Source organism: Mus caroli, unplaced genomic scaffold, assembly GCF_978045245.1.
Source record: "Mus caroli unplaced genomic scaffold, Mus_caroli_1 scaffold_9, whole genome shotgun sequence".
NCBI classification, from domain to species: Eukaryota; Metazoa; Chordata; class Mammalia; order Rodentia; family Muridae; genus Mus; species Mus caroli.
In genome coordinates this window covers 129,336,856-129,356,995 of record NW_028227264.1, presented here as the reverse complement: position 1 = coordinate 129,356,995, position 20,140 = coordinate 129,336,856, and the positions used below count along the sequence as shown (strand labels likewise).

The window sequence follows — 20,140 nt, the reverse complement described above, 5'->3', positions numbered from 1 at the left end:
ACACACACACACACACACACACACACCACAGCTAAAATGTATAATAGAGGATTTTGCATCTTTAAAAGACAAGGAAGATTTTTCTGTTTTTTTTCCCAGGAATAATTTATTTATATTTATTTTATTAGCTTTTTATTGAATTATACATATATAAAGAATATTCTAATGGGCATAACAATCAAAGAAAATGCAAAAGGCAAAAAGATCCTAAGTCAAAACATCCAGGAAATCCAGGACACAATGAGAAGACCAAACCTACGGATAATAGTAGATGAGAATGAATATTCTCAACTTAAAGGGCCAGCAAATATCTTCAACAAAATTATAGAAGAAAACTTCCCAAACCTAAAAAAGAGAGGCCCATGAACATACAAGAAACCTACAGAACTCCAAATAGACTGGACCAGAAAAGAAATTCCTCCCGAAACATAATAATCAGAACAACAAATGCACTAAATAAAGATAGAATATTAAAAGCAGTAAGGGAGAAAGGTCAAATAACATATAAAGGCAGGCCTATTAGAATTACATCAGACATTCACCAGAGACTATGAAAGCCCGAAGATCCTGGACAAATGTTATACAGACACTAAGAGAACACAAATGCCAGCCCAGGCTACTATACCCAGCCAAACTTTCAATTACCATAGATGGAGAAACCAAAGTATTCCATGACAAAACCAAATTCACACAATACCTTTACACAAATCCAGCCCTTCAAAGGATAATAACAGGAAAAAAATAAAACCCCCAAAAAACAAAACAACAATACAAGGACGGAAACTACACCCTAGAAAAAGCAAGAAAGTAATCCTTCAACAAACCTAGAAGAAGACAATCACAAGAACAGAATGCCAACTCTAACAACAAAAATAATAGGAAACAACAATTACTATTCCTTAATACCTCTTAATATCAATGGACTCCATTCTCCCAATAAAAAGACATAGACTAACAGACTGGCTACACAAACAGGACCCAACAATCTGCTACTAACAGGAAACCCATCTCGGGGAAAAATACAGACACTACCTCAGAATGAAAGACTAGAAAACAATTTTCCAAGCAAATGGTCTGAAGAAACAAGCTAGAGTAGCCATTCTAATATTGAATAAAATCTACTTCAAACCCAAAGTTTTCAAAAAAAGACAAGGAGGGGCACTTCATACACTTCAAAGGTAAAATCTTCCAAGAGGAACTCTCAATTCTGAATATCTATGCTCCAAATGCAAGGGCAACCACATACATTAAAGAAATTTTAGTAAAGCTCAAAGCACACATTGCACCTCACACAATAATAGTGGGAGACTTCAACACACCACTTTCATCAATGGTCATATCGTGGAAACAGAAACTAAACAGAGACACAGTGAAACTAACAGAAGTTATGAAACAAATGGATTTTACAGATATCTACAGAACATTTTATCCTAAAACAAAAGGATATACCCTTCTCAGCACTTCATGATACCTTCTCTAAAACAGGCCTCAAGAGATACAAAAATATTGAAATTGCCCATGCATCCTATCAGATCACCATGGACTAAGGCTGATCTTCAATAACAAAATAAATAATAGAAAGTCAACATTCACGTGGAAACAGAACAACACTCTCCTCAATGATACTTTGGTCAAGGAAGGAATGAAGAAAGAAATTAAGGACTTTTTAGAGTTTAATGAAAATGAAGCCACAACATACCCAAACTTAAGGGACACAATGAAAGCATTTCTAAGAGGAAAACTCATAGCTCTGAGTGCCTCCAAAAAGAAACTAGAGAGAGCACACACTAGCAGCTTGACAACACACCTAAAAGCTCTAGAAAAAAAGGAAGCAAATTCACCAAAGAGGAGTAGACTACAGGAAATAATCAAACTCAGGGGCAAAATCAACCAACTGGAAACAAGAACTATTCAAAGACACTAGCAAGATTTTGCTGAAAGGACCCAGATATAGCTGTCTCAAAGAATCAACAAAAAGAGGAGTTGATTCTTTGAGAAAATCAACAAGATAGATAAACCCTTAGCCAGACTCACTAGAGGGCACAGGGACAGCATCCTAATTAACAAAATCAGAAATGAAAAGGGAGACATAACAACAGATCCTGAAGAAATCCAAAACACCATCAGGTCCTTCCACAAAAGACTATACTCAACAAAACTGGAAAATCTGGATGAAATGGACAAATTTCTAGACAGATACCAGGTAACAGCATTAAATCAGGATCAGATTAATGATCTAAACAGTCCTATATCCCCTAAAGAAATAGACGCAGTCATTAATAGTCTCCCAACCAAAAAAGAATAAGCCCAGGACCAGATGGATTTAGTGCAGTTTTATCAGACGTTCAATGAAGATCTAATTCCAGTTCTTCACAAACTATTCCACAAAATAGAAGCAGAAGGCACTCTACCCAATTCATTCTATGAAAGCATAATTACTCTAAAACCTAAACGACAGAAAGACCCAACAAAGATAGAGAACTTCAGACCAATTTTCCTTATGAATATAAATGCAAAAATACTCAAAAAAATTATCGCTAACAGAATCCAAGAACACATCAAAACAATCATACATCCTGACCAAGTATGTTTCATTCCAGGGAAGCAGGGATGGTTTAATCAATGTAATCCACTATATAAACAAACTCAAAGACAAAATCCACACCCTTAGATGTAGAGAAAGCATTTGACAAAATCCAATACCCATTCATGATAAAAGTCTTGGAAAGATCAGGAATTCAAGGTCCATACCTAAACATGATAAAAGCAATCTATAGCAAACCAGTAGCCAACATCAAAGTAAATGGTGAGAAGTTGGAAGCAATCCCACTAAAATCAGGGACTAGACAAGGCTGCCCACTTTCTCCTTACCTATTCAACATTGTACTTGAAGTCCTAGCCAGAGCAATTAGACAACAAAAGGAGATCAAGGGGATACAAATTGGAAAGGAAGAAGTCAAAATATCACTTTTTGCAGATGATATGATAGTATATATAAGTGACCCTAAAAATTCCACCAGAGAACTCCTAAGCCTGAGAAACACCTTCAGTGAAGTAGCTGGAAACAAAATTAACTTAAATAAGTCAATGGCCTTTCTCTACACAAAGGATAAACAGGCTGAGAAAGAAATTAGGGAAACAACACCCTTTACAATAGTCACAAATAATATCAAATACCTTGGCATGACTCTAACTTAGGAAGTGAAAGATCTATATGATAAGAACTTCAAGTCTCTGAAGAAAGAAATTAAAGAAGATCTCAGAAGATGATAAGATCTCCCATGCTCATGGATTGGCAGGGTCAGCACAGTAAAAATGGCTATCTTGCCAAAAGCAATCTACAGATTCAATGTAATCCCCATAAAAATTCCAACTCAATTCTTCAACGAACTAGAAAGGGCAATTTGCAAATTCATCTGGAATAACAAAAAACCTAGGATAGCAAAAACTCTTCTCAATGATAAAAGAACCTCTGGTGGAATCACCATGCCTGACCTAAAGTATTGCCCGCCGCTTTTGTGTCCCCCTGGTAAGAACATGCTCAGGGCAACCGGAATCTTCTGCAGCACAAACTTTATTGCTTACCCCATCAGGAGCCAGTGGAGAAGAGAGCCAGAGAGAGAGAGATATGGCGGAGCCCCCTCCCTTTTATGGAGGACTGTCCTCCGCCTCGGACGTGTCACTCCCTGATTGGCTGCAGCCCATCAGCTGGAGTTGTCGTCACGGGAAAGGCAGAGCACATGGTGTGGAAAGCTACCCCGGCACATGCGCAGCTTGCTTGTTTACTACTTAGAACACGGGTGTCAGTGCCATCATCGCCATCTTGTAATGGCAAATGTGAAGGCGGCTCCTTACACTAAAGCTGTTCTACTACAGAGCAATTGTGATAAAAACTGCATGGTACTGGTAAAGCGACAGACAAATAGACCAATTGAATAGAATTGAAGACCCAGAAATGAACCCACACACCTATGGTCACTTGATCTTTGACAAGGGAGCAAAAACCATCCAGTGGAAAATAGATAGCATTTTCAACAAATGGTGCTCGCCCAACTGGTGGTTATCATGTAGAGGAATGCGAATTGATCCATTCCTATCTCCTTGTATTAAGGTCAAATCTAAGTAGATTAAGGAACTCCACATAAAACCAGAGACACTGAAACTTATAGAGGAGAAAGCGGGGGAAAGCCTAGAAGATATGGGTACAGGGGGAAAATTCCTGAATAGAACAGGGATGACTTGTGTTGTAAGATTAAGAATCCACAAATGGACCCTGATATAGCAGTCTCTTGTGAGGCTATGCTGGGGCCTGGCAAACACAGAAGTGGATGCCCACAGTCAGCTATTGGATGGAACACAGGGCCCACAATGTAGGAGCTAGAGAAAGTACCCAAGGAGCTAACAGGGTCTGCAATCCTATAGGTGGAACAACAATATGAACTAACCAGTACCCTCGGAGCTCTTGTCTCTAGCTGCATATGTATCAGAAGATGGCCTAGTCGGCCATCATTGGGAAGAGAGGCCCCTTGGTTTTGCAAACTTTATATACTTCAGTATGGTAGAATGCCAGGATCAAGAAGTAGGAGTGGGTGGGTAGGGGAGTTGGCGAGTGTCTCGTGGACTTTTGGGATAGCATTTGAAATATAAATGAAGAAAATACCTAATTAAAAAAATAAATTAAAAAATATTCTAATTAATATAATTCCTTTGTCTTTAAATTCATTCCCACTCCTAATAACTACTCCTCCTCCCTAAGTATCCCACTCCTACATTCTTGTCTTATTTTAAACAGTGGCATCTATTTTTAACTATTCATTGTAGACCAGGGAACTACTCAGAGAATAAACAGCTAAAGAAAAAGACAGTTTCTTCCCCACAAATCATCAGTATCCAGTAGTTCAGTTGGGAAGAATACTACTCTCTTAGCCTCTTGGCAATCCCTGATTGACATTGCAGTACTCAGAATTTCTACGTCCATTTCAGGCAGCCCTAACTTCTCTAAAGTTGTGACAGCATTGTCTGTGTCATGCCCCCAAACCACTATTTTCTAACCTTTCTCCCCTCTTTGGACCCTTAGATTCTTCTAACCCCTCTCTGTAATACCCCTGTGCCTTCAATAGATAATGTAAATGTCCTGTTTAGGACTGATCACTCAAACACCACTTATGATCAGACCTTAAGCAGATATGTATCCCTTCATTCACAATCATTTATTACAAAAGAAGCCTCTATGAGTAAGACCAGGAGTAGCACTTGTGTATGTATACATTAAGAAGGTAATTTGGTGATATGACAATTTCGCTTAACAGTGGTATGATAAAACTCCACTGGTTCTGAGATGTCATCAGTCAAAGATTTTTGGCTCTCTTTACAATACCATATGAGAATTTCATCTTGTAATATCAGCCAGCGTTTAATCATAATAAAGTTGGATACCTCCACGCTAGTCATGCCACCATTGTATCAGTGAGCACAACTTGCCTGGAAGGTTGGTCTTCACAGGGTTTACTTCTGGCTTGAGCCATTAGTCCCTTTTCTCTACTACTAACAAGATGGAAGTTCCAAGATTGGTTTCTCTGTACTATGCAAAATGGAATAATGACAAGAGAATGCAGTATTTTAGAGGTCTCTGGGGCCTTCTTTGGCCGACAACACAAAAAAAGAGAAAACTCATACCTGTCACTAACTGGGGTTATTTAATTACCCTTGCCTTACAGGAGAATCAATATGCAGGCTTTAGAGATATCATCCATATATATGTGTATATATACCTTGGTTTTAGTTACTTCCCCTTTGTTCCACCTTATCTCTCTCACAACCACATCCATGCTTTAAACTATATACCCTGAAATCCCTGCTCCTCTTTTTCATCTGATCTATGTTCTGAACTTCTTCCCACCTTTAAAGTCCTCCCAATCCCATGACCCTTTCTAGTTTGCTTATTTCTAATAATTCTACAAGTTATACATAAAATCTAAAGATCTAAGACTAGGATTCCTGTAGGAGAGAAGTTTTAGGCAGTTGTTTCTAGGCCTGAGTCATATGTTACAGAACAATATTTTTCCTGTTATCCTTTCCTCCTGATATTTAATAATCTAATTTTCTTTAAGCTGGATAAAACAGATTCTATGCATAGCCCATATTATTGTTATTTATTCATCTGTTGATGAACATTTATTCAGACTCAATTTCTTTGTTTCCTTTTTTATTAGATGTTTTCTTTATTACACTGCAAATTTTATCCCCTTTCCTCATTTCCTATCTGAAACCTTCCCCTCCCCCTGCTCACTAACCCACCCATTCTCATTTCTGTATCCTGATATTCCCCTACACTGGGGCATCGAGTCTTCACAGGACCAAGGGCCTCTCCTTCCATTGATGTCCCACAAGGTCATCCTCTACCACATATGTGGCTGGAGACATGGGTTCCTCCATGTGTACCCGTTGGTTAGTGGTTTAGTCTCTGGGAGCTCTGGGGGTACTGGATAGTTCATATTGATGGTCCTCCTATAGGGATGCAAACCCCTTCAGTTCCTTGGGTAATTTCTCTAGCTCCTTTATTGGGTACCCTGTGCCCAGTCCAAAGGATGACTGTGAGCATCCACTTCTGTATTTGCCAGGCACTGGCAGAGCCTCTCAGGAGAAAGAAATCAAAGAAGATCTCAGAAGATGGAAAAATCTTCCATACTCATAGATAGGTAGGATTAATAGAGTAAAAATGGCCATCTTACCAAAAGCAATCTACAGATTCAATGCAATCCCCATAAAAATTCCAAATCAATTCTTCATAGAGTTGTAAAGAACAATTTCCAAATTCATCTGGAATAACAAAAAAAAAAACCTAAGATATTAAAATCTATTCTCAACAATAAAAGAACTTCTGGTGGAATCACCACCCCTGACCTCAAGCTGTACTACAGAGCAATTGTGTTGAAAACTGTGTGGTACTGGTACAGTGACAGGCAGGTAGATCAGTGGAATAGAATTGAAGTCCCAGAAATAAACGCACATACCTATGGTCACTTGATCTTTCACAAAGGAGCTAAAACCATTCAGTGGGGAAAAAAAAGACAGCATTTTCAACAAATAGTGCTGGTTCAACTTTTCAACTGACAGCTAGCATGTAGAAGAATGCAAATCAATCCATTCTTATCTCCTTGTACAAAGCTCAAGTCCAAATGAATAAAGGACCTCCACATAAAACCAGATACACTGAAACTAATAGAAAAGAAAGTGGGGAAGAGCTTCAAGTACATGGGCACAGGGGAAATTTTCCTGTACAGAACACAAATAGCTTATGCTCTCAATTACTTTGCTATTGAGTACAAAAGGCCAATGAACATGGCAGAGCAAGTGTCTCTGTACTATGATATGTAGTACTTTGCCTACATTCCCATAAATCTTATACTTGAGTACTATGGTACTTCTATTTCTAGCTTTCCTAGAAAACTCTATGGTAATTTCCACAGTGACTGCACTTTAACCCACACACCAACTGTGAATTTACATTTATTTTTAAAATCTGTGTCAGCATTGGTTATCATTTGATTTCTTGATAATGGCCATTCTTACTGAGGTAAGATGAAATGTCAAAGTAGTATTCATTTGTATTTTCATCAAATGAGTAGAACACTTTTTTATTTTTTAAGTTTTATTTAATCTTTTCTTTACACTCCAGATTTTATACCCCTCCCGGTCCACACCCTGACTACACCCACATCACATATTTCCTCCTTCCCCCTCCATTTTCACAAGTATGTCACCCCCCCCACCCTACCAGACCTCCCCACTACCTGGGGCCTCCAATTTCTTGAGGGTTAGGTGCATCTTCTCTGAGAACCCAAGCCCAACAGTCCTCTGCTGTATATATATATATATATATAATTGGATATTTTCTTTATTTACATTTCAAAGGTTATCCCCCTTTCCTGGTTTCCCCTCCAAAACCATCCTCCCTATCCCCTCCTCCCACCCCCTGCTCACCAACCCACCCACTTCTGCTTCCTGGCGTTGGCATTCCCCCACACTAGGGCATAGAGCCTTCACAGGACCAAGGACCTCTCCTCCCATTGATGTCCAACTCGGCCATCCTCTGCTACATATGCAGCTGGAGTCATGGGTCCCTCCATGTGTACTCTTTGGTTGGTGGTTTAGTCCCTGGGAGTTCTGGGGGTACTGGTGAATTCATATTGTTCCTCCTATGGGGCTGCAAACCCCTTTAGTTCCTTGGATACCTTTTCTAGCTACTTCATTTGCGACTTTGTGCTCTGTCCAATGGATGGATGTATATGTATTGGGGGCCTCATATCAGCTGGTGTATGCTGCCTTGTTGGTGATCCAGTGTCTGAGAGATCTCAGGGGTCCAGGTTAATTGAGACTGCTGATCCTCCTACAGAGTCATCCTCCTCCTCAGCTTCCTCCAAGTTTTCCTTAACTCAGCCACAGGGGTCAGCAGCTTTTGCTCATTGGTTGGGTATAAATATCTGCAACTAACTCAGCTGCTTATTGGGTCTTTCAGAGAACAGTCATGATAGGGCTCCTTTTGAGAGCATTCCATAGCCTAAGTAGTAGAGTCAGGCCTTAAGGCCTCCCCTTGAGCTGATTCCACTTTGGGCCTGCCGCTGGGCCTTCTTTTCCACAGACTCTTCTCTATTTTTGTCCCTGCAGTTCTTTCAGATGGGAACAATTATAGGTCAATGTTTTTGACCATGGGATAGCAACCCCATCACTCACTTGCTACCCTGTCTTTCTGCTGGAGGTGGGCTCTACAAGTTCCTTCTTCACCCTATAGGACATTTCATCTAATGTCCCTTCCTTTAAGTCCTGAGAGTCTCTCACCTTCCAGGTCTCTACTACATTCTGGAGTGTCCCCCACATCCTACCTCCCCAGGTTGCCTGTTTCCATTTTTCATGTTGGCTGTCAGGGCTTCAGTACTTTTCCCCCACACAATATCAGACCCAAAAGCACATGCATGGTATGTACTCACTAATAAGTGAATATTAGCAAAAATTAATAATAATAATAATAGCAATAATAATACAAAATAGCCAGGATACAGTCCACAGAACTCAAAAAGGTTAATGGTTAATAAGCCAAAGGGCCCAAGTGAGAATACCTCAATTTCACTTGGGAGGGAGAAGAAAGCAATCACAGGAAGGAAGAGGGAGGGAGGATCCTGGGTGGGAAAGAGGACAGGGAGGGGAAGAGAGGAACATGATAAGTTGAACCTTCTTTTAAATGTGTATTTTTTACTTATTTATTAGATATTTTCTTCATTTACACTTCAAATGCTATCCCCAAAGCCCCCTATACCCTCCCCCCACACTGCTCCCCAACCCACCCACTCCTGCTTCCTGGCCCTAGCATTCCCCTGTACTGGGGTATATGATATTCGCAATACCAAGGGCCTCTCCTCCCATTGATGGTCTACTAGGCCATCCTTTGCTACATATGCAACTAGAGACACAGCTCTGGAGGGCACTGGCTAGTTCATATTGCTGTTCCTCCTATAGTGTTGCAGACCCCTTTAGCTCCTGGGGTACTTTCTCTAGGGGGATCCTGTGTTCCATCCAATAGATGACTGTAAGCATCCACTTTTGTATTTGCCAGGCATTGGCATAGACTCACACAAGAGAGCTATGTCATGGTCCTGTCAGCAAAATCTTTCTGGCATATGCAATAGTGTCTGGGTTTGGTGGCTGTATATGGGATGGATCCCCGGGTAGGGTGGTCTCTGGATGGTCTTTCCTTCCATCTAAGATCCAGCAATTCCTCTCCTGAGCATATACCCAGAAGATGTTCCAACTTGTAATAAGGACACATGCTCCACTATGTTCATAGCAGCCTTATTTATAATAGCCAAAAGCTGGAAAGAACCCAGATGTCCTCAACAAAGGAATGGATACAGAAAATGTGGTATATGACTAATGGCCACAGACCTGTGGAATGAAGATCTATGGCCTTGTATCAGGGGCCTGATATCTAGGAGCATGGCAGAATACATACCATTCCTTGCAGAGTTATCTGCAGGATCTCCAGGGTTTTAAACCCAGCTCAACCAGAAATCAGGCTGCCGTTAACGGTCCCACAGGTGTCTGTGTGTCTTTACAAGTTCAGGTGTTATCTTTACTGAATGGTCCATAGTCCAAATAGAGCATACTCACTGAACAACTCTGTGGGCTGCACTTCTCCTATGTAATACACAGAGAAGCCAGGCAGAATCACTTGTCTAATCTGTACTGAGTGTCTGGTAAGGTGAGGAGGGGTGGAGTGTGTGATGTGGGGATGTGAAGTGCATATGCACCCATGTATGGAAGTCACAGGAAAACTCCTGGGGAAAGTACTTACCTTGGCTTCTGGAAGTCAAACTCAAGTGCAAGGATTTCTGGAAATGGGCATGTAACAGACAATAACATATACCCATAGAGATACCTTTAGAAATGAATTGGAGGAAGTTAGTTCTTGAAGAGTGCAAGCTTTCATGGGAAAGTAGAGTATAAGGTGGAACAGAGTTACAGGGTTCTTCAGAAACATCATGTATACGAAATAACTGCTGACATAGGAAAACAATCATAAAAGTATATAAAGTTTCATTTTTTAATGCATGGTTGCAGTTTAAAATACATTTTTAAACTTTGTTTTTTAAAAAGCCCAAAGTCTTTCGTAATACATCCCAGAAGACTTCTTTCACCTGCTGGTTTCTTAGTGTATAAATGAAGGGGTTCAGGAGAGGGGTGATTGAAGTATACAGCACAGCTACACCTTTAGACACAGACACTCTCTCCCTTGCAGATGGTTTAATATACATGAAGATGCAACTTCCATATGTTGTAGAGACAACAATCATGTGGGAAGTGCAGGTGGAGAAGGCTTTGGTTCTTTGCTGTGCAGAAGGGAAACTCATAATAGTCTTAATGATGAAAGAGTAAGAGAGACTCACTAGTACCAGTGTGACTACAAGTGTCACCACTGCTAAGACAAAGGACATCATTTCTATGACATGAGTGTCTGTGCAGGAGATCTGTAAAATAGGAGAAGTTTCACACATAAAATGATCAATTATCCTGGAATCACAGAAATCCAGCTTCAGACCCATGGCCAATGGGGGAAAGATGATCAAGAATCCAGTCACCCAGGAGCTGAGGATGAGTTGGTGGCATACTTTGCTGTTCATGATGATAGGGTAGTGCAGTGGTCTGCAGATGGCAACATAGCGGTCGTAGGACATGGCAGCCAGGAGATAAAATTCTGTGACTCCCAGCAAAAGATAGAAAAACAACTGAGTTGCACAATTATTATAAGAAACAGTTTTGTCTCCAGTGACAATGGTTGTCAAGAATTTGGGAATACACACTGTTGTGAACATGATTTCCAGAAAGGAGAAATTACGGAGAAAGAAATACATTGGGGTTTTGAGGCGAGGGTCCAGCAGGGTGAGAAGCACAATGATTAAGTTCCCCACCAGGCTCATCATGTAATTGAGAAAGAGAAACAGAAAAACCACAATTTGCAACTGTGGGTCATCTGTCAATCCCAAAAGAATGAAGTCAAGTTCCATTGACTGATTTTTCATTCTCATGCATGAGCCTTAGCAAACAAATATAGGAAACTAAAAACAAATGAATATTTTAGGTGTATTAGAATTTATATACCTACACTAAAGCAGAAGGGGTTATGTGTCATAAAATCCATTTTCAAGTGTTCTCTAGCTGAAATTTCAGGTGACACATGATTATATGCCATAGGTTAATTATAAACTTGTCCTAGTCTGTTTTTTTTTCTCTCAACATTCTTCATATAATTCCATTCTTCATATAACTCCCTCCTAAAAAACAGATAGTATTTTTCTTTAATTTGCAAAAGTGCTAATTAATACATTCACTTCCAAATGGCCTCTAACACCATGCAGGCCATAAGCTTCTGATCCCTTCACCCCTGCTTGGGCCTCTGAAGCAGCCTGGATTACAGACCTGTGTCACTGGTTCTTGCTTCTTTATGGACTTAATTTTTTTTTTCAAAATTGTAGCTTAATTACAATATCTCCTCTCCCCCTTTCCTCTCTCTAAATTTACCATGTACCCTGCACCCCTGCTCTCTTTCAAACGCATAGACTCCTTTTTTCATAGATACATTTATATACACTTATTCCTGAATACATGAGTGCCACCTGCTCAGTCTGTATGATGTTGTATATGGTTTCAGAGCTGAGAGTTTGGTTTTGAATAACAAATTGATGCTCTCTTTCCCTTTAAATGAGTTTACTAGAGCTCCTTCTTTCCTGTTTATTCCTTTTTATTTATCTTATTAATATTCTTTTCCTTTCCATATGCTATTTTATAAACCAATTTGGGGGGAAATCAATTCTGTACAAACATAAAAAAATTTTACACAAAAAATCAGCATTAGTGAATAATTTTAAGATTGACTTCTTATGTTCAGGTTTTAGTTACTAAGTACTTGTAAGCTTTCATCAAATGAACATATTTATTATTTTCCTGTTACCCACAATGCTCATATTTGAAAAGATGGCTAGACATTAGTCATTTATGAATGGTGTAGGTTTAGCAGACTTAGAATTATGCTATCACCAAATCACAAGTTGCTTATTATAGCATTTTTCATACCACCTTATAAAACAGTCAAAGAAAAAACAATTATAGATATAATAGTATAAAATAAAATGTACTAGTTAATTTGTTAAACATAATCTCAAAACACATACTACCTTGAACATTTTATAAAATATAGAAATTCAGTAATCCAAACACAATTGCCTTAATTGGACTTACAACTGTGCATTTGCTTTAGTTCTACACTGTAAAATTAATTTAAAATTAACATGGACATTTCACATTTTAAAGTTTCACATTATAAAATTAATGTAAAATCAGCATGGACTTACTTTTTGCGCACATTAACCATTCTGTTTTGTTAAAGATAATTTCAATTGTTTGCATGATCACTTTTATTCATTAGAAATACTGATTTCTAATGTTTTTGTCAGAAAAGGCACAATAAATAATATACTTCCATGAAGAATTTCCACATTCCTTCAAACCCACATTTACTACGGAATATTGACATCATGAGGATAATTTTAACTGTGCCATATGACAGGCTGAGTTTTGCAAAATTTAGGTCTTTGTGTTGAGATCACTGTCACTACAATGCTCCAATTAGATGTCATTCTTAAAGATGAAGTAAAAAAAATCAGGAGTAACAAAAATATGAACTCATTGCTGAAATACACAACTCTTAGATCAAAGAGATGCCTCATAGCCACCTACACACTTATAAATGCTCTAGTTCCACTGCTTCCTACTTCCTATTAACTCAGGGGATCTACTGAATTTACAGCAAACTCTTCTCTAGGGATACCTGCAACAAAGTACTCGTTAATGTAATAAAAGATACCAAGGTCTATCAGAACTTTAGGAAAAGCATCCCTGAGGAGTGTCATAAATGGCTTAGAAAAGTCAAGAAAATGCTTCTCAGAAGCATCAACAGCTCACTGTAGTTGCTATGAATTTCTGAAATTAGCCCCCTGTTGGGTTTTATGTTTTATAAACTATGCTTCTATACACTATCTTTTAATTCTGCTGAGTTTTTTGTTTGTTGTTTGTTTGTTTTATTTTTTACATTGGTGCATTCATTTTTATTTTTATTTTTTTGTTTTTGCTCTTGTGTCTTTGGTATCACATCTTTCAAATCATCACTAAGAACAATGTCATTAAGACTAGAAAGGTGTCTGTATGGTTAATAGTACTGGCTTTCTTCCACAGGACCTGGATTTGGATCCTAACACCCATATGACATCACAACAGCATGCAACTCCAGTCCCTGGAAATGCAACACCTTCTGGTCTCCACAAGTGCAGCACATAAGTGGTATACAGACCCTCATGCAGACAAAACACCCATACACAGAAAATGAAAGGATGTTTTTAAAATGAAAAAGAGCAATGTGAAGTTGAACCTCCAAGTTTTCTTCCAAAATTTTAAAATTATCAAGTATTATATTATTTATATTATTCTCTTTAAGTTGATTTTTGTTTGTGATATAAATCAAGTATACGTTATCTTATTTCTTTGTGGATATCCACATTTTCAGCTCTAAGGTTAACAGAAGTAATAATATATGGGCAAAACCATAAATATTCCGTAAAAAGTTTAACAGATACATTACATTCATTTAACAAACCAATAGCAGTTACTTTTCCCTGGTGCCTGTGACTTCATCTGCCATGAGATTTTATCTGAGCTCTCAATACCAGTTTTACAGCATGCCCTCTGCCGTCCTCATTGAATGATTACTAAATCCAATAAAAGGTTGGTTGTACCCATAATAATACATGCCACTATTGCTATAGCTATTATACCTTGATTGGCACTTCTACAATATAGCATACAGGGTCAATAACTGAGTAGAAATGTGGGCTATCATTTTTCCTAACTTGCATAATTCCTTCCATAATTATGAAAGATGTCCAAAGGAAATGAATGTTTCTGAGCCAGTCCAGCTTGATTTCTCCATTAATTTCTCCAATTAATATTTAGTTCTAACATGCAACTAACAGCAATGACACTAGTCTTTATCATATCAGGTACACTCAAAGGACCTTGTTGCCAACAACTCACAGGGGACAACCTACTACTTCTAGTACTGGGATGCTCATTTAACTAGGATGTGGCTTCCTGGAGTGTCGTTCTCCACCCTTATAGGATACTTTTGTTCATTCCTTAAATAATGTTTTAACATTTATAGACATAGGCTGCCATAGAATCTCCTAAAACACCCTACTGTTTATCATATGTGTCTTACACAGCTGTCCTAGTGTTTATAATCTGTGCCTTACACAGATGTCCTACTGTGTATCATCTGTGTCATACATAGTTGTCCTACTGTGTATCATCTGTACCTAACATAGCTGTTCTAGTGGACATAATCTGTGCCTAACTCAGCTTACTACTGTGCATCATCTGTGCCATACACAGTTGTCCTACTGTGTATGATCTTGGCCTGACACAGCTGCCCTAGTATGCATCATCTGTATCATACATAGGTGTCCTACTGCGTATCATCTGTGCCTGGCATGGCTGTTCTATGACAAATAGTGGGGCTGTGAGGGTAGATAGAATAAGCACTCTGAAAGTCCATGATCATCTGCTTCAAGCTAATATCAGTTTATTTGTGGATCAGAAGCTGAAGAAAGAGCCACACCACATTGTGTGGGCAGGCAGAGGACACCCAGAGGCCCACCAGCTGTGGGAGCCACTACAATGTACAAATGTGTAGGGGACAGATGGGAGATGGAAAAAAAAGAGCAGTTTAAGCATTATGAAAATAGGTGGAACTGAAGAGAAATAGCCTGTGGTGAGTAGCCAGTCCTGACACCTGAGAACATGGTAAGGTCCCAGCCTGTGCTGCCTCTAAGGGTTGGTGGCCATGAAGCAACAGGGTCTGTGTCAATGTCCATGGCTCAGAGTACCACTAAAGACCACGTGGACAACCCTGGTTGGGACAGCTGTCTAGGAACATGTAGATGTTCAAGGGCTAAGCAGAGCTGGGCCTGCCCCTCACTGGCTTCACACACTGTGGACAGCTGGTTCTTCCTGTCACCAGCTGTAGCACTCAGGAGAACAGGCTTTGTACCTCACCTAAACAGCATAATATAGCTCACCCTTATAGGAAATTATGGGAGAGGTGGCATGCACATGGGAGAGGTGGCCCTGACACTTATCTGCTATAGGTGATATGGAGATTGGGTGGTGCCATTCCATCCTTATCCATCACCACCAGCAATAGTCAGGAGAGCTGTCCCCAGGGTTATGAGAACACATGTTAGTCAGTCTCTCACCAGCTACAGCACTTGAGAAAGTGGGTCCCACACCTCACCTGGGCAACTCAGTAGAGCTAGCCCTGGTGGCAAAGGCATGCACGAGCGGGAGAGATGGCCCAGTCCTTCAGTAGCTAATACATTAACTCACTCAGGATAATATTCTCAAGATCTATCCACTTCTCTGCAAAAATCCTACCAGATAACTGCTACAGCACATTATATTATATAATGATCCATGGAGTACTGGATGTGTTTGCTCCATATTGTCCATTGTCTTGTTCAATTGTAGTTGCCATGACACTAACTATGGTCTTCTGAACACTCTTTGGTTCGCTATTCTTCCTCCTACTCCAACAACTGGCACTTTGGTGTCTCTTCCCAACAACAATCTAACAATGTATGGTCAACAACTGCACATGCTTAGTTTGCCTGAAACTGTACTTCTAAGAACCTCAGCAGCCCCAGAGGCATCTCTCACTATGTTTCATTCATGTATGAACTAATCTGGAGATCTCAGATGGTGTACGAGAGAATGGAATGTGCTTTGTCTGAAGCTTTGCTTTCCTTGCTCCTTTCATTCTGAGGTTCATAGTATAGCTTCTAGTTGAATGGGTTTATCATGATCACATAGGTCTTCTTTGATATTTATGTCTACAAAGACATAGTATCTAATATAATTTCCATTGTCTACAACACTATATTTTAACATTTTTTGTTTTGTTTTATTGTTTCTTTCTTTCTTTTTCTTTCTTTCTTTCTCTTTCTTTTCTTTCTTTCTTTCATTTTGTTAGCTTTTCTCTCTCTCTCCCCCTCCCCCTCCTCCCTCTCTCTCTATGTGTTTGTGTGTTTGTGTGTTTGTGTAAAGGTAAGTGAGTGCCTCCAAAGCACACATGTGGAGGTCAGAGGACAACTCTTGGATGTCAATTTTTTCTTGCTTCCTGTGAGATTCAGGGACTGAACTCAAGTCAACAGGCCTTCACACAATTAGCAATAGTTACTGAACAATGTTGCTGGCCCCACCACTATTTTACAATCAAAACAGTGTGACACCTTAGCCTTACTCTCTTCCAATCTCCTACTAGGATGGTCCTTTTATGGGGGAGAGGCAAAAGATTAACCATTGTAATTGAGTTTATAGGAGCAAGAGAATTGGCTGTTAAAGACTGTTAGAAAAATAATTGAAAGAAGAAAACAAGGATATTCATCATATAAATAAGATCAATGTAGTTATATTGCCCAAAGCAGTCTATTGATCAACAAAATCCCCCTCATAATCCAAATGAAATTCGTTGCAGAACTGAAAAAATAATCAAATAAATGGAATACTCAGAAATGAAACATAAAAGACACCAAATTAGGATAGAGGAGGCACTCTGAGGTATCTTGCCCTCATCAATTGTTCTATAAAGTATGTGTATGATTATTCTTGACAGATATACATATGTTCTATATATATATTATAATATATATTATAGTATATGTGCAATTGCATTTAGGATTATACTAAACATAGTTCATGCATCCAAGATTCTAGTAGTAGACATTTGCATGGTGTCCCATCTTTTGCTGAAAGAAGGATATGTAATTTGTGTACACTTATGGTCTTAAACATGTGGATATAATTAACAAAAACATCCTATACACACAGAATTTCCAGGCTAGGACAATACACACTGTACATGCTGATGTCTTTCTACTCATACAAACTATCTTTTTCTGTACCTGCTGCACTATTCTGGTTAAAATATACAGTTCTTCAAACCTGGATTGATTTTAAAAAGAATGATTTACCAGCCACGGGTAGTCTGCAATTCCCCTGCTGTAACTGAAACTGAGAGGACTTCTTGACTTAAAGGCCACCCTCACATCTACTTTGCCACAGATTGTTCATATTTGAAAAGAAAAGTAAACTAGAACATAAGTGGAAGGACCATGGACCATGGACCATGGGACATGCAGCTGAAGGAAGACTCTGTAGGGAAATGGTAGGGTAGCATGGGACCAGAGAATAATGGGGGAATGAAATGAGAATTGGACAGGTGCACATGAGAATCAAGAATAAACATACATACACACACACACACAAAACTTCCATGATGAAACCCATTATTTGTGTAATAAGATAAAAATTTAAAAGTTTCTTATTAATGTCCAGAAATAATACTTAATATTAAATAAGACAAAAGCAATTGATGAACTAATAAATAATAAAATATATGCAATATCTCTTTTGGAAAATATATTGCCTTTGAGGGGCTTTTGATATTCAAACCATGATTCTAAAGATATACTGCTTCTGAGTTTCTATGCCCAGGTAGTCATGTCACTTTTTAAAAACTTTTTATAAGTTCCTTGTGAACATAACATCATGTAGCCCAATCACACTCACCGCCCCCTCCCCTTGCACCCACTATCCACCCCAGCAACCTTCTCCCAAACCAAATAAAACAAAATCTCATGGAAGCTGTAGTGTGTCACTCTGTGTCTCATGGTATACCCTTTTTTTCTTGCAAATATTCATTGCAGTGACTGGTTGGTCTGGTATGAGGTCTCTGGCTTTTGCTATTCTATCAGTACTGAAACCTTACTGGGACTAATCTTAGACACCCTGTCATGTGCCTTGTGTCATGGAGATCCTACAGTTTTAGAACTATAAGAATGGCATCCTCATGCACTTTAGAAGTACATAGGTGTGGTTGATGTTGGGTTGGGCCAACTCAAAACCCTGGATCTGGGCCTGAGAGATATCTGAGCTGGTCAGCTCATGGACTCTTCCACCCTCAAACCCTCAGGACTTTGCCGTCAGTGCCAGCGCTACCATGCTGCCCAAACAAGGGGCAGTGCCCACTTTCCCAAGCATTGCAGACAGTGAGGGACATGGCCCGTTCTCCCATTTTTATGCTCCTGGGACCAGCTCTCCTGCCTGCTATAAATGGCAAAGGATGGGGCAGAGGAATGCCACTATCCAGCATACAAAAGGCGGAACCAGCTCTCACACACTCACACTCTCTGGCCAGCTTACACACAATGCAGCCATCAGGATCAGTTCTATTGTGTTGCCTAGGTAAGTTCAGGGAATGCTCTCCTACTCTCATGACTCAGTTAAGCCAACTCTTCGCCAGACTTTGGTGGTGATGTCAAAAAGGGAGGGGAGGGGAATCTTTCACTCACTGATGCCACCACATAGCAGACAAGAGGCAGGGCCAGCTCTCCCATTCTCATACACACAGGCTGGCTCACCCACAACCCCCACATCAAGGATCAAATGCACTGTGCTTTCCAGGTGAGGTGCAGGGGACCGTTCCCCAAGTGTTGCAGCAGGTGAGGGGCAGGGTTAGCTCTCCCACTCAGATAACCCATAGGTGGCAATGGGCAAGAGGGGTAGGAGGTATCTCTCCCTCATCTACACCACTGCCCAGATAAGTGGTAGGACCAGACCTCCCACACTCAGATCTTCAGGGGTTGGCTCATCTGCAACTCCTGCAGTGTGCTCCCAGGGGCTCTACTGAGTACAGCAGCTGGATAGGGGCAGGACCAGCTCTCCCATGATGCCCAGGTGAGGGTTGTGGCCAGTTACACATAGCCCACAGACATCAACATGTCCCTAGATGGCAGCCCAGGTCAGGGACATCTTCCTGGCCTTTGGTGGTAACAGATCCCTATTGCTTCAGGGCCAGGGACCCAGATGTGGCAGCACAGGCCAGGACCACACCATGGTCCCAGGTGGCATAACTGGCTACTCAGATCAAGGTGCTCATCACTACCCTCAAGTCTCCAGTTCTGCCCATCTTCATAGTGCCCATACCCTTATGTTCCTCTTCCATTTCTCCATCACTTACTTGCTCCTCTTAGTAGTTCCTGGGATCTCTGAGTGTCTGTGGTCATCTCAGGAGTGCTGTGCACTACTCATATATTATGGAACTCAGGAGGGGTCATCTTGGGCGTTATCTGAACCCCACCACCCTTGATTCTCATACTCGCCTACTGGTGGTCCATATCAAGCTAGCTCCCTGTCCAGGCCCCCATGATGCCAGTCTGATGGTCATCTCAGGTTTACTCCTCACCATGCAAGGGTCCTCTGTTTCAGACTCACAGCCACAGTGGTTCACAGTCTCAAATCTGGATCTTCTAGCCTCTAGCTTGCTCCTGGACCTGGGAGTTGGTCTGGCTCCCAAGGTGATAAGCACCTTGATCTGGTGCCAGGTCTGCCTGGCACCAAACTGGTGGTCATCTCAGGCTAGCTCCCTGTTCAAGCCCCTGGTAATGGATTGGTAGTTGTTTCAGACTTTCTTTTTTCAGGG

At 40.2% G+C, this 20,140-nt stretch overlaps 1 protein-coding gene across 1 annotated transcript; it reads right to left on the bottom strand.

The window, feature by feature from the left end:
- Window positions 1-10,628: 10,628 nt before the first annotated feature.
- Window positions 10,629-11,573, bottom strand: LOC147002798 (olfactory receptor 6C6-like). The gene has a single exon (XM_085843459.1). The coding sequence runs from the start codon at window positions 11,571-11,573 to the stop codon at window positions 10,629-10,631; it is 945 nt and encodes a 314-aa protein (XP_085699585.1).
- Between the last annotated feature and the right edge of the window lie 8,567 nt (window positions 11,574-20,140).